Genomic DNA, 15,110 nt, shown 5'->3' on the forward strand with positions numbered 1-15,110 from the left:
AGTCGTTCAATACTTCCATCTGAATGATGTTTAACTTTGTATACCCATTTGCATGGGAGAGCCTTTTTATCAGCAGGAGGTTCAACAACTTCCCAAGTCTCATTCTGGACTAGTGCCTCAATCTCCTTCTGCATTGCTTCTTGCCATCCTGGGTGATGAGCTGTCTAGCTGAAGGTTAGTGGTTCTTGAACATTTGAAAGTGAATTTAAAAATGACTTATTTGAAGTTGAGAGGGCAGAAAAAGAGTAAGAAGCATGTGTTATAGGAGAAAGAAAACATGGTGTGCTAACATCAGTTAATTGCACTGCATTTGTAATGTAGTCACTTAGGTAAGAGGGAGTTTTGTGAATCCGAATGGATTTTCTGAGTGCAACTGGTGAGTTCTTAGGATTTCCATCTATTGGTTGTGGACTGAAAAGTGGTGTAGGAAATTCTGTAACATCTTGATTTGGAAGATTACTCGGATGATGAGAATGTCCAACTGAATTGGTAGTCTGCAAATCAGGAACTTCAAGATTTACTCGAGGTGTATTTGAAGTAGGAAAAATTAATTTATGAGGCTTTGAAATGTTCATTGAAGCAAAGGGATAGATATCCTTATGAAATATCACATCCCTAGAAACAAAAGTCTTCTTTGTGTCAAGTTTAAGGACTTTATACCCTTTCTTACCATGTGAGTATCCTAAGAAAACACAAGGTAAGGCCCCTGGATCAAAATTTTTCCTGTGAGATGAAAGAATAGAAATAAAATATAAACATCCAAAATATTTAAGTCTGGAGTAGTTAGGCTTAGTTTTAAATAATATCTCATAAGTTGTCTTAAGCTTTAAGACCTTTGAAGGGAACCTGTTAATTAAATGTGTTAAGTCAACACACAATCTTCCCAAAAAAGAATAGGTAGATGCGATTGGTAGAGCAAAGCCCTAGAAGTCTCTAGAAGATGCTTATGTTTGCGCTCCACAATTTCATTTTGTTGAGGAGTCCCAACACAAGTTGTCTGATGAAAAATTCCTTGTTTTGAAAAAACATCTGCATGTGCATTCCATGTTCCAAGCTCAAAAGCATTATCTGAACGTATGATTTTGACTTTGTTGTGAAACTGTCTCTCCATCATAGCTAAAAAGATTGCAATACTGGAAACACATTTGATTTTGTGCTAAGAAGATATGTCCAAGTACCTCTACTATAGTCATCAACTATAGTTAAGAAGTACTTATATCCATCATAAGTGGTTGTGTTGTAAGGACCCATGTATGTATGTGAATTATATCAAACATAGTTTTAGAAGTAGTTGAACTAGTGGAAAAGGGTATTTTTGACTGTCTAGCCATATGACATATCGCACAAGGCACAGAAAAATTATCACATGAAGAATTAGGAATAGATGAAATATTCTTCATATTACTCAAAGGCAAGTGGCCTAAACGATAGTGCCACAACTTGTTCTTTACATCAGAATTACTAGAGAAGGAAAGTAAAGATGAAGGAACTTTCTGATTACATAGATTTTTTCCTAACATAAACAAACTTCTAGATGAAGATGACTTCTTGGCAATGAGTTCCAAATGCCTTGATTCCAGAACATAAAGACCACAACTCTCCCTACCAATCACCAGAGGCCTCTTCATTGAGGGGCCTGCAAAAAATAGAAAAGAGAAGTGAATAATATGAGATAGTTATTTTGTTTGCACAATTTATGAACTGAAAATAAATTGAATCTAAAAGCAGAGACATACAACATATTGTGAAGAATCATGTTTGAAAAAAATGAAACTGAACCTGAATGCGTGACTCTAGCCTTATGAGAGTTGGGTAAATTTACATTCAAAGGTTTAGGTAAATGATCTATATTATAGAGAGCAGTTTCATCAAAAGTCATATGTTCAGATGCACCACTATCTAATATCCATGTCTCATTGTTGTTATATGCAAACCAAGTAGTGCAATTATGTGAGAAAGATATACCAACACAATTCACATCTGCATTGTTTTCAGAGCTGTTGGTTCCGTGTTTTCCCATCTGCACTTGCTGAAGGAGTTGTAGGATCTGGCTGATATTTTCTTGAGTAAGTGACTTGATCCCCGTAGTCTGTACTGCATTTTCTTCAGTGCTGAAAGTATTGTTACCTTGAACTAACCTCTGGCATTTTCTTTGATTTGTGAACTTAAAATCTGAGGGAAATCCAACAAGCATGTAGCATTGTTCCATAACATGACCTAGCTTCTTGCAATATGAACAAGTAGAGTTATTTTTCTTTCCCTCATACCCAAGTTTTTTCCCTTTAAAATCTCTCACATTGTTTCTCTTACCAACAGTCCCATGTTGTGCAGCAATAAATGAGGCTGATTCTCCCGGATAAACAGGAAAAACATGTATTTCTCTTTGCTTTTCATCCTGGATAACCATAGAGTAAGCTTGGCCAAGAGAAGGTAAAGGACAAGTCAATAGTATGTTGCTTCTCACACCTATGTAGGTGTCATTCAGGGCCATTAAAAATTGCAGCAGTCTCTGGTCTTGGTGCGTTTTCAGACTTTTTTTTTTAGCTCCACATACACATTCACATGAACAAGTAGAAAAATTGATCAAGGTATCTAGTTCATCCCACAAATTTTTCATTTTTGTGAAATAACTTGAAACACTAGAGTTACCTTGAACCACAGCACTTAGTTCTTTCTGCAGTTGAAAAAGTTTAGCCACATTTGTCTGACCAAATCTGTCTTCTAAATCATTCCACAGATCTTTTGCATTGTGTGAGTAAAGAACACTTCCTGCAATTTCTTTTTACAGAGAGTTAAGGAGCCAAGACAACACCATCTCATTTCCTCTAGCCCAAGCACTTTGAAGACCAGAGTTTTCATCTGGAATGAAAAGAGTTCCATCTATGAAACCTAGTTTATTCTTGATAGAAAGAGCTATGACTACTGCTCTACGCCAAGCTCCATAGCTTTTGCCATCAAAAGCTGAGAAAACAAGGTTCATGCCTGGGTAGTCTGAAGGATGGAGAAAGAAATGGTGTGTTGAATCAATCACACCTTTATTGGTTGAATCAGTTGTTGCTGCAATTACAACTTCTGTTGTTTCTCCCATTGTAAGGAATAGAGCAAAGTTGAAAAATGAATTTGGGTTTCAAATATCAGGTTGGTCAACTTGCTTTTGATACCATGTAAAGACAGAGAAAATTTTGAACCCAATATGAATTGGTGTGTATTGTCTTAAATCAAAATATTGTATATAGTGTAGCTAATTTATTCAATTTACCCTATGTACTGCTCCATACCTGTCCATGTACAATTTGTCTTGTTGTGAATAAAAATATATATATACAAGGAAATATAAAATACAGCTAAGGAATCTCTAGAATATTCTTGCAAAATATTCCTTTGCTATTATGGATAGCTGGATTGTAAAGCACGTGACATAAGGTGTGTTTGGTATAACGGAAAATATTTTCTGTGGAAAATATTTTCCAAGAAAATATTTTCTTGGAAAACAAGTAGTAATCTTATTCATTTTTCGATATTTGGTACGCAAATTAAGAAAAATAACTTCTCAAGAGTATTCATAAATAATTTAGATATAATAAACATGAAGTCATATACTTTCGAACCAACAACCTTTCGAACCCACAAATTTCATACATTTCGGAACCGCTAAACTTTCGAAAGTGCGAAATTTCAAACCCGTAAACTTCCAAATACATAAACCTCCGAACTCATAACTTTGAAACTTGTAAAATTTCGAACCTGTAAACCGAAAGATAAAAAAACTAAAACTGAAATATATACAAAAAAAAAAAAAATCCCGAGGGAGAGGGGCAGGGGCGACGACGGGAGTGCAGAAAAATAAAAAAACATAAATCTGAAATTAAAAAAAATATATTTTTTTTGTGCGAGGTGGGGGTAGTGGAGTGGTGCAGGAAAAAAAATAGAAATTTGAAAATTACAAAAAAAAAAAGTAAAAAAAAACTTTTTTTTGTGTGTGGGGTGGATGGTGTGGATGGGTGGTGGAGAAAAACGAAAAAACAGAAATTTAAAAATTACAAAAAAAAGTAAAAAAATTTTTTGCGGGGTTGTAGGGTGGGTGGTAACGATAAAAAAAACTAAAATTTAAAAACAAAAGCCTTTTTGGAGAGAGGGGAGGGGATAGGGTTAGGTGGGTGGGTGTGAGGGTGTGGAGTGGGTGAGGAAGGTTGAGAAAGAACATTTTATTCCAATTGAAGAAAAATGAGTTTATTAAAAAAATATTTTCCAAAATATTTAACCCAACCAAACATGGAAAAATTGTGATTGATGCCAAACACATTCATAATCTCCTTCAACGATACAGTTATCATTTCACAGCACACACTCCCATTATATTTGAAAATAAAATACAACTTCCTATATGTCAAGGAATACCTTTGTACTTTTGAGTCCTAAACCAATATCTTCACTTTTATGTTTTTCTTTGTCAATAGGCAGTGGAAGGTCGATCAATTCTCCAATTAAATTCATTTGTTAGAAATCAAGTCTTAGATTGTCTTCTATCTACAACAACAAGACACTTCCTGCTCTGAATATTTGGGGACTCTAATTTCTAACCCGCATGGCTCAAGGTATTTACCTCCCCCACCTTTTTTCTTTTCTTTTTTGGAGTATAAATTTTAAGCTTTAAGATTATTCAACTTCTTCTAACAGATACTAAAAGAGCTGCTGTTGAAGGGGATAGAGAAGATAGAATCAGTGCTTTACCAAGTAACGTTATAGATGGTATCCTTGAGCTCCTGCCGGTCAAAGATGCAGCAAGAACTAGTATTTTGGCCCAAAAATGGAGATATATTTGGGCGATGCTTCCAAATCTGGTGCTAGATAAGTGTTTTTTCGGAAAAATACCACCTCGTCTCTTCAAAGAAATAGTAAATGGGATTCTCTTACAGCATATTGGAGTCATTGTGAAGTTTGTTCTTGACTTTGTAGGATTACCTTTTTCAACATATACAGATAGAGATATTGATAGATGGATGCGTTATGTCACCAGAAATGGTGTCAAGGAGCTAACCCTTGACTTGCCAGATATTAGAACTTATAAACTGCCTTCATATATAATTAATTGTCCAACCCTGACATATTTGGAACTCCAAAACTGTTTATTCAACCCACCAAATTCTTTTCTTGGATTTCAGAATCTTATAGACCTCTATCTTAAAAAAATAACCTTTGTGCCAACCCCAGAGTTTTGTGTTATCAATGTCCCTCGTCTTGTCATTTTGAGTTTGATTTCCTGTGATGGCACTCAATATCTGAACATAGTTTCACCACAGTTGGAGTCCTTGACTCTTCGTGAGTTTCACTCTCTCGTGCTAAATTGCTTTATGAATTGCAAAAGTTTGAGAGCGTTAGTATTTCTTGAATTTGACCAAGTGGTTGAAAAATTAACTTTGGACAAGCTTCTGTCTAGCTTGCCTACACTTGAGGTGCTCGTTTTGGGTTCTATTTTCCTTGAGGTAAGAAACTGAATGCTGCTTTAGTTGGATATCTTATAGGAATCCTATTGATGTGAATCTAATTTTTGTATTTGCTCCAAAGCTGTTGAGTGCAGTCATTGTTCCTAAGGGCCCTCCTTTTACGTTCTACTGCTTGTGGCATCTGTCATTAAGTGTAGATTTTGGCAAATTGAGTCAGATCTCTTGCGCTCTACAGTTAATTAAGAGTTTTCCCCATTTGAGTAAACTTCAGATTTGGGTAAGTAATGGAAAATTTTGTGGTCACGCACTTGATATGCTTATGATCTGGTTGATTTTTGCACTTCATACATGTGAACATGAGAATCTACTTGGTATTTCTTTATACTATTAGGGCATTGTATATCATAGTACGCGTTGGAGCTTAGTTATAACTACTGCAACATAGAACACCATATATTGAGTTTCTTACTGTAAGCATGCTGTTATAAATACCAGTTTCACTCATCTCTGAATGAGAGATGGGTGTGATATCTAGCTTTGACTAAAAATGGAGAAGAAAGAATAAGGATAGCAATGATTGGAAGTGCTCTTATATAGTTCATAATCAAAGGGTAGACCGAGAAGTTATTGAAAGTGGCTGGAACTTGGTATGCACGCTCCATTTCCAATCAAGAGGTTGTGAGTTCGAGTCACCCCAAGAGTAAGGTGGGGAGTTCTTGGAGGGAGGGAGCCGAGGGTCTATCGGAAACAGCCTCTCTACCCCAGGGTAGAGGTAAGGTCTGTGTACACACTACCCTCCCTAAACCCCACTAATGAGATTATATTGGGTTGTTGTTGTTGTACATAATTAACATGAATAAGCAATGCATCCAGTTAGTAGCAGCGGTCAAGAAGTCATTAGAATTCAAATTGATGAATAAAGTTTAAATTAGGCTCTCTAGCTAAGCTACTGAGTTGCCCCTTTGAGATAAGACCAATCTTATTTATTTAGGAAGCAATTTATTTAAATCTCAAGAATCAAGTTAGATTGTTATTATTAAATGGACTGATAAGACAAGGGCAAACAAATTTTACATTGTTATTGTAGTTTAATCTAACGTACATGTCACTTGCCTTTTCTTTAGATTTTCAACCTACACATAAGATACTTGTTTCCGGTTATCTTTTAAATAACCTGATAAACTTTAAGTGTATACTATAAGTTAAGTCGGCTTAATGCAAACTGTATCCTTCCAATTCGGATACGCCTCGCGTTATGGTAAGAAAGGTATATGTGGTATGTATATGTAGGCACAAGTTGTTTAACTGACTTGGTATTTATTTTATATCATTAGGTCTATGGTACTGGCGACAATGCTGAAGCAGTGAAATATCTGGACAGGGCGGTCCGATCAATTTCGTGGCTTAAAGCCAAACTTTATGAGGGGCTTTAACTTTTTTATTAATAAAAAATATTTTATTTTTATTTGAAGTCTATTTTTCTAACTTTTTTTAGATGCAAAGTTATTATTAATTTTTTATAACCAATTTCAACTAATAAGTCTTTCTCAATTGACAATATAGCTAATTCATTTAATATCTTTGAGACATTGTTGATCTTAGGTAAGGTTTTATCAATTTTAATTTTGAAACACCTTTTTCCGCTGAAGCAACGGTAATAGGAGTTATTAACATTATTTTATAAGTAATATAGGCATTTGAAAAATAATCAAACCTTTTTATTTGATTGAGTATATCAATTAAATTGTTATCTTCTAATTGTACTATTTTTCTTAATATTTTTAATTCAGAAAATAAATCTAAACTATCAATATCGGGTTGATTATTATGATTTAAGGAGCTTTCAAGATGAAGACAATATTTTTTTCAAATTTCCATCAACTATTGATTTCAGTTTTTACCGCTAAATAGAAAACCAAAAATATTTTCATATGCCTCTAATTGTTCAAATCTATTTTAAAGTGAAAAGATAACCTTGTCTACTACTCTCTCCGGTCCATAATAAATGATTTTTTTTGCTTTTATTTTGGTCCAAAATAAGTGTCCTTGTATATAATCGAGAAGGAATTAACTTTATTTTTTCAAAATTTTCCCTTATTTACATATCTTAATGTGTCAAGTTAACAACATATAAATTTTAATTAAAGATAATTTTATTCAATATACATTTTTGTTCTAGGAGTCAGTATTTTCTTAAGGGGTACAACAAAGGTTAAAAAGTCATTTATTATGGACCAGTGAGAGTATGTATAAAAGGTAATCAATTCTAAAGGTTTCTTCAATAGATTTTGAGATTTCACTATTAACATTCACCTCAAATTGTTTCTTCATATATATTACATATTTTTTATAAAATTCGGGTTCGATATTAATTTCAAATGTAATTTTCTTGGCAGAAATTAAAGAAGTTGCAAATCCTTCATCTCTTTATTTGTTAAATAAATAAATCAAACTTTTTCACTTCACATAACTTTGTTTTTAAATTTATATATAGCCTATTAGGTTTTTTAAAAAATGGGGTCTCCATAAATGTGGGACCTAAAGCAGTTGTTTTACCTGCTTTATGGACGACCGCCCCTGTATCTGGACACACCAGCCTGCTTGGACCAACCGCTCAACAAGCTCGAGTATGTGGCCATCAATTCTTTTGAGTGTTCAAAAACTGAAATGTTTTTTGTGAAGTTATTGTGTGCTCGCACTCCATCTCCGGTAAGGATGTGCATTGATCAGGAGCCAGACATTAGTCTCAGGAAAGAAAGGAATATTGCCATAGAACTGATGCACTTCCCTAGAGCTTCTCCTGGGGCAGAGCTATTCTATTTTCCGGGTGCTCCTTAAAAGTCCCATTCCCAGCCAACACTATGGTAATGATTTGGACCCCTTTCTTTCCTAAAATGTGTCAGTTGGTCATATGTGTGGAAAAGTGTTAAAACAATATATCTGCCCCATTTCAGTTATTTAAGGATTTCCAGATAGTTTATAATTGTCGATTGCTCGTTTCTTTAAAGTTTTACGTGGTTGCAGCTTAGTACAACAACAACAACAATCCAGTTGAATCTCACAAGTGGAGTTTGGGGAGGGTCAGACAAGTTCCTTGACTTCATCGTATCGAATCGGGGGATCGAGATCAACCCCGATAAAATCAAGGTTATCGAAAACATCGCCGTCGTGGACAGTGTAAAAGTCGTGTTTTCGATGTTGTTTGATATGATTTAAGGTTTTGACTAAGTTCGTGACGTGTTTTAGGACCTGTAAGTATGTTTGAATAGGGCTTGGGGGGTTTTGGGTGTGATTCGGATCATTTTGGACACGTTGGAATGTCATAATCGATGTCTACCCTGGGAAGATAGAGAGGCTGTTTCTGAAAATAATATTTATGTTTTTGCTTCGATTTTAACCAAACATTCTAAACGTCCATAATCAAATCGAATCTATTTACATTTTTATGCAGAGGTTTGTTTTCTTTTGGTAAGCACCGCTACTTTTGAGATCATGGCTTTATAATTACGTAGCAAACCAATAGAGCGTGAGTTGTATATTCGGGGGCGGCCCGACGAGTTTTGTGACCTAAAACCAAACTTTATGAGGGGCTTAACTTTTTTTTAAAAAAGAAATTTATTTATTTATTTGAAATCTATTTTTCTAGCGTTTCTTAGATACAAAGTTATTTATAATTTTCTTATAATCAGTAACTCCTAATAAGTGTTTCTTAATTGACAATATATATATATATATATATATATATATATATATAGAGCTAATCCATTTAACCTTTTTTGAAACATTGTTGATCTTAAGTAAGATTTTATCAATTTTAATTTTGAAAACTTCTTTCCGTTGAAGCGACGGTAACAAGAGTTATTAACATTATTCCATAAGCAATATAGGCATTGAAAAAAGAATCAAATCTTTTTATTTGACGGAGTGTATCAATCAAAATGTTATCTTCTAATTGTATTATTTTCCTTAATACTTTAAATTCCGAAAATAAATCTAAACCATCAATATCGAATTGATTATTATGCTTTAAGGAACATTCAAGATTAAGGCAATATTTTTTTAAATTTCCATCATCTAGTGATCTTAACTTTTACCGCTAAATAGAAAACCAAAAATATTTTCATGTGCTTCAAATTGTCCAAATCTATTTTGAAATGAAAAAAATAATCTTGTCTACTATGCATAAAGTAATCAACTCCAAAGGACTCTTCGAAAGATTTTGAGATTTTATTATCAACATTCTCATAAAAATTTTACTTCCTATATATATCACACGTTTCTTACGAAATTCGGATTCGATATTCATTTCAAGTGTAATTTTCTTGGCAGAAATCATAGCAGTTGCAAATCCTTCTTCTCTATACTTTTTGAAGGAAAAAATTAAACTTTTTCACTTCACATAACCTTTTTTTTTAATTATACCTAGCCTATTAGGTGTAACAAAAAATGAGGGGCCCATAAATGTGGGGTCTAAAGTAATTGTTTTACTTTCTTTATGGAAGGGCCGCCCCTGTGTATATCCCAAAAATTTACAGTTACATATTCTTGGCTTGAGATAATTTTTGCAAGGAGACCAATTTGATTAAGATAACTGTATACGGTCAAAACTGGGTTTGCCTCCTGTGTGACTAATCGAGACTGAAATATGGTAGGTTAAAGTTCGACCTCGAATTATATCGAATTGATGTGCGAAGTTATATCATTAAGCTCGACACCATGTCATCGAACAAAATCGAGACCAGACGAGATCGAGGAAAATTTGTCAAGCCGAATAACAGAAGGACGAAATATACGCGATCGGTTGTATATCACGGCGAAAATCTCAGCACGTATCAAGGATAGGCCGATTGATTAGCAAATCATGAGATTTTTTACCTTTTATGAAATTGTATCAAGAGTAGGACTTCCTTACTATATAAAGAGGGTCTGATCATTTGTAACACAGAACACATTATGCAACATAAAGCAATATACTGTAATTTTTTAGCTTTTGTCATCTTGTTATTATGTTCATACATCAGTTGAGACATCTTTTGGTTCAAGGGTGATCGAACTCGAGGGCCAAGGCTGTTCGATTTGGTAAACAGTTTGGCGTAAGGCTATTCGATTTGTGTGGTTTGCATTTATTCTTTTATCGTCAATTTCAATTCTAATCTGTTTCCTTAATTTGTATCAAGTTATATCATGAATCCTTAAAATCGCGTGTAAATTCAATTGTTATTCGATTTTTAGGGTAAACAGTTTAGCGCCCATAGTGGGGTTAAGGATAATAGTGATTACCTGGTACAAACTTTCATAACACACACTATTTTATACTTGTTCTTTGGAGTATCTTTGATTCTAGGATCAAAATGTCGAATTCTCAGTTAGCACCCCTACACGTGGACAATGATTTCTGTCACCACGACGAAAATGATAACATAGCACCAGGGAGCGACGTACCTCCAGTTGGCTTGACGGAGTTCCAACTGTAGATCCAATCGACGTCAGCTTGCATGTAGCCATCAATGCAAATTTGGCCGTTGATCCCGAGAGCAGCATCCGTAGAGACGTTCAATCAGCCGCTCAAAGCACACATTGCGGCTAAGAGGGCGGGATCGGCCTGCGGGTGATCTTCGAAATATTGCAAGCTCAACAAGCAGCGATAGCCCATTTTTAAAACCAGAATCACCCACTGAGCAGGATCGAGCTCGAGCTATCCCAGGAAGTTGTCCACAGGGTCGAATCGATTTCAAGGAAATCGAACGAGAAGGAAGCGGGGGTCGATCCTGCAATCATGAAGATGCTCGAAGAACTGACAAAATGAGTTGAGTTGGGGGAAAAGAATATCGAGGCAAACGACAAGAAGGAGGAAACTTACAACTCCAGGGTCGATCAAATCCCGGAGGGACCAAGATTCTAAAAGGTTCGTGCAAAAACCATTTCCCCCCCCAGCGCGGCTCCCAAACTGATTACCAAGAAGTTTTGCATGCGCGATATTCCTAAATACAATGGAATGACCGACCCAAATGAGCATGTCACCTCTTACACATGTGCTATCAAAGGGAATGATCTAGAGGATGACGAGATCGAATCTGTCTTGCTAAAGAAATTTGGGAAAACCCTGTCAAAGTGAGCTATGATATGGTACCATAATTTACCGCATGACTCTATTGATTCATTTGCTATACTTGCAGATTCTTTTGTAAAGGCACACGTTGGGGCCATCAAGGTTGATACCAGGAAGTCAGACCTTTTCAAGGTAAGGCAGGAGGATAACAAAATGCTCAGAGAATTCGTGTCTTGATTCCAAATAGAATGAATGGATATGCCACCGGTCGCCGATGATTGGGTTGTTCAAGCTTTCACCCAAGGACTCAATGTTCGAAGTTCAGTGGCTTCGTAGTAGTAGCATTTGATAGAATACCCGGCTATTACTTGGGTCGATGTGCACAATCGGTATCAATTAAAGATCAAGGTTGAAGACGACTAGCTTGGGGCTCATTCCGGGTCCATTAATCCTATCAGGCCCGTTGATAGAATCAAGAGGGACATTGACCGAGAACCGAAGTTGAATAAGGATCGATACCAGCCGTATAATAGAGATCGTAGGAGCAGCGGATCTGGCGAAATCCTGTACAAAATGAAAGGAGGAGTAATCGAGGCCAGAGCTCTCAAGGGCTTATGAGTAAGAACGACTTCGACAGGCCTGTCGGACCTAAAGAGGCACCACGATTATCAGAATATAACTTTAATGTTGACGCAACCGCCATCGTATTGGCTATCGGATGCATCAAAGATACCAAATGTCCTCGACCTTTACAAATCGATCCAGCTCAGAGAAATCCCAACCAAATGTGCAAATATCATGTCACCCATGGCCACAGAACGGAAGATTGTCGACAGTTGAAAGAAGAAGTAGCCAGGTTATTCAACGACCGGCACCTCCGGGAGTTTCTGAGTGATCGAGCCAAGAATCATTTCAGAAATACGGATTCCAATAAATAAAACGAGCAAGAAGAACCTCAACATGTCATTCATATGATTATCATAGGGGTTGATGTTCCCCAAGGTCCGATGTTAAAACGCACTAAGTAATCAATCACGAGGGAGAAACGAACTTGGGACTACATACCAGAAGGAACCTTATCTTTCAATGACGAGGATGCAGAAGGAATCATACAGCCCCATAATGATGCACTGGTAATATCTGTACTGATGAATAAAACTCGAGTTAAATGTGTGTTAATTGATCCAGGTAGTTCGGCCAACATCATTCGATCAAGGGTCGTAGAACAACTCGACCTACAACACAAAATCGTGCCCGCGGCTCGAGTGCTAAACGGATTCAACATGATTTGTGAAACTACTAAGGGAGAAATAACATTACCAATGAACGCAGTCGGGACCATCCAGGAGACCAAGTTTTATCTGATCGAAGGGGACATGAGACACAACGCCCTGTTCGGGAGACCGTGGATCCACAACATGAGGGTTGTGCCCTCGACTCTTCACCAGGTGCTAAAATTCCCAACAACATAAGGGATAAAAATAATCTACGGGGAGCAGACCGTCACGAAGGAAATGTTTGATGTTGATGAAGTGAATCCAATATCGACACTCTCATCGACAAATGAGTCAGATTCGAAAGCAAAACAGGAAGCCGAATAGCAATCACAGACGCCGGCCTTGACCCAACTAGAAAAGCAGGGGACTGACGAAGATGATGATTATGGGGTTCCCCGATCCTTCATAGTCCCCGATGATTCCGATGCTACCAAATCAATGGTCGAAGAGCTGGAGAAGGTCATACTGATCGAACATCTGCCTGATCGAAAGGTATACCTGGGCACAGGGTTAACTCCCGAGCTCAGGAAAAAACTCATTCAATTTCTTATAGCTAACATGGATTGTTTTTCTTGGTCCCATCTCGATATGACAGGAATCCCACCAGAGATCACCACTTATAAACTGAGTTTGGACCCGAAATTCCATCCGGTAAAGCAGAAAAGGAGACCCCAGACCGAGATCAAGCATGCCTTCATCAAAGACGAGGTAACTAAGCTCCTTAAAATAGGGTCCATCCGGGAAGTCAAATACTCCGAATGGCTAGCAAACGTAGTAGTAGTCCCTAAGAAAGGGAACAAACTAAAAATGTGTGTGGATTACAAAGATTTAAATAAGGCATGCCCCAAGGACTTTTTTCCTTTACCAAATATAGATCGTATGATCGATGCCACGGCCGGCCACGAGATCCTCAATTTTCTCGATGCCTATTCCGGATATAACCAAATACAAATGAACCTGGATGATCAGGAAAAGACCTCCTTCATCACTAAGTATGGCACATACTGTTATAACGTAATGCCATTTGGATTAAAAAATACCGGTGCCACTTACCAACGCCTAGTAAACCGGATGTTCGAAGAACAAATAGGAAAATCTATGAAAGTTTACATTGATGACATGTTAGTTAAGTCACTGCGAGCAGATGACCATTTGAAGCATTTGCAGGAAACCTTCAGTATATTGAAGAAGTACAACATGAAATTGAATCTAAAAAAATACGCGTTCTGAGTCGGGTTAGGTAAATTTCTCGGATTCATGGTATCCAACTGAGGAATCGAGATCAACCCCAACAAGATAAAGTTATCACGGATATCACGATAGTGGACAATGTGAAGGTCGTGCAGAGGCTGACCGGGTGCATAGCCACCCTGGGACAATTCATCTCGAGGTCCCCCGATAAGGGTCATCGATTTTTCTCGTTGCCGAAGAAGAAAAATAACCTCACATGGACTTCGGAATGCCAACGGGCCCTAAAAGGACTTAAGCGATACTTGTCGAGCCCGCCACTGCTTCACAAGTCGAGGGTAGATGAACAACTATATTTATATTTGGCAGTATCAGAGATAGAGGTAAGTGGAGTCCTAATTCGGGAAGAACAAGGTACACAATTTCTGATTTATTATGTTAGCCGGACCTTGGGTGAGGCCGAAACAAGATAACCCCCACCTAGAAAAATTGGCGCTCGCTTTGTTAAGCGCCTCTAGGAAACTGAAACCCTACTTTCAATGCCACCATATATGTGTTGTGACAACTTACCCATTGCGAAATATAATGCATAAAACCGGACTCTCGGGACGATTGGCCAAATGTGCCATGGAAATCACCGGGTACGATATCGAATATCGACCCCGAACAACCATTAAGTCTCAAATCTTAGTAGATTTCATGGCCGACTTCATGCCGGTCCTAATACCCGAGGTCAAAAGAGAGTTGTTGGTAAAATCGGGAACGTACTCAAGAATTTGGACCCTCTTTACGGATGGTGCATCGAACGTAAAGGGGTCCGGACTTGGCATCGTACTGAAGACACCTACGGGCAACGTGGTTAGACAATTCATTAGAACTGTGAAGTTGACTAACAACGAGGCCAAATATGAGGCCATGATTGCAGGTCTTGAGCTAGCCAAAAGCTTGGGGGCAGAGGTGATCGAAGCTAAGTGTGACTCCCTCCTTGTGGTGAATCAGGTTAACGATACGTTCGAAGTCAGAGAAGAACGAATGCAAATGTACCTAGATAAGTTACAAGTAACATTACATAGATTTAAAGAATGGACTTTGTATCACATGCCTCGGGATCAAAATAGCGAGGCCGATGCCCTCGCAAACTTAGGGACATCG

At 37.2% G+C, this 15,110-nt stretch overlaps 2 protein-coding genes across 4 annotated transcripts; one reads left to right on the top strand and one right to left on the bottom strand.

The window, feature by feature from the left end:
• Nucleotides 1-1,202: 1,202 nt before the first annotated feature.
• On the bottom strand, nt 1,203-3,088 carry LOC117275130 (uncharacterized). Its single transcript, XM_033654490.2, has 4 exons — nt 2,839-3,088; nt 2,650-2,769; nt 1,780-2,466; nt 1,203-1,636 (listed from the first exon to the last, which is right to left on the bottom strand). Exons 1-4 carry the CDS (start codon nt 3,086-3,088, stop codon nt 1,203-1,205), a joined length of 1,491 nt encoding a protein of 496 aa, XP_033510381.2.
• A 1,240-nt stretch (nt 3,089-4,328) lies between these two features.
• LOC104089885 (F-box/FBD/LRR-repeat protein At1g13570-like) lies at nt 4,329-7,974 on the top strand. 3 transcript variants are annotated; one of them, XM_009594894.4, is made up of 4 exons: nt 4,332-4,595; nt 4,678-5,483; nt 5,566-5,721; nt 6,779-7,974. In XM_009594894.4, exons 1-4 carry the CDS (start codon nt 4,586-4,588, stop codon nt 6,875-6,877), a joined length of 1,071 nt encoding a protein of 356 aa, XP_009593189.1. In that variant the 5' UTR covers nt 4,332-4,585; the 3' UTR covers nt 6,878-7,974. The 3 variants fall into 3 exon arrangements, with proteins under 3 accessions (XP_009609796.1, XP_009593190.1, XP_009593189.1); XM_009611501.4 differs by lacking the exon at nt 6,779-7,974 and having other exon boundaries at nt 4,329-4,595; nt 5,566-6,771; XM_009594895.4 differs by lacking the exon at nt 5,566-5,721 and having other exon boundaries at nt 4,330-4,595.
• Nucleotides 7,975-15,110: the final 7,136 nt, after the last annotated feature.

Source organism: Nicotiana tomentosiformis, chromosome 4, assembly GCF_000390325.3.
Source record: "Nicotiana tomentosiformis chromosome 4, ASM39032v3, whole genome shotgun sequence".
In the NCBI taxonomy this organism is placed as follows: domain Eukaryota; kingdom Viridiplantae; phylum Streptophyta; class Magnoliopsida; order Solanales; family Solanaceae; genus Nicotiana; species Nicotiana tomentosiformis.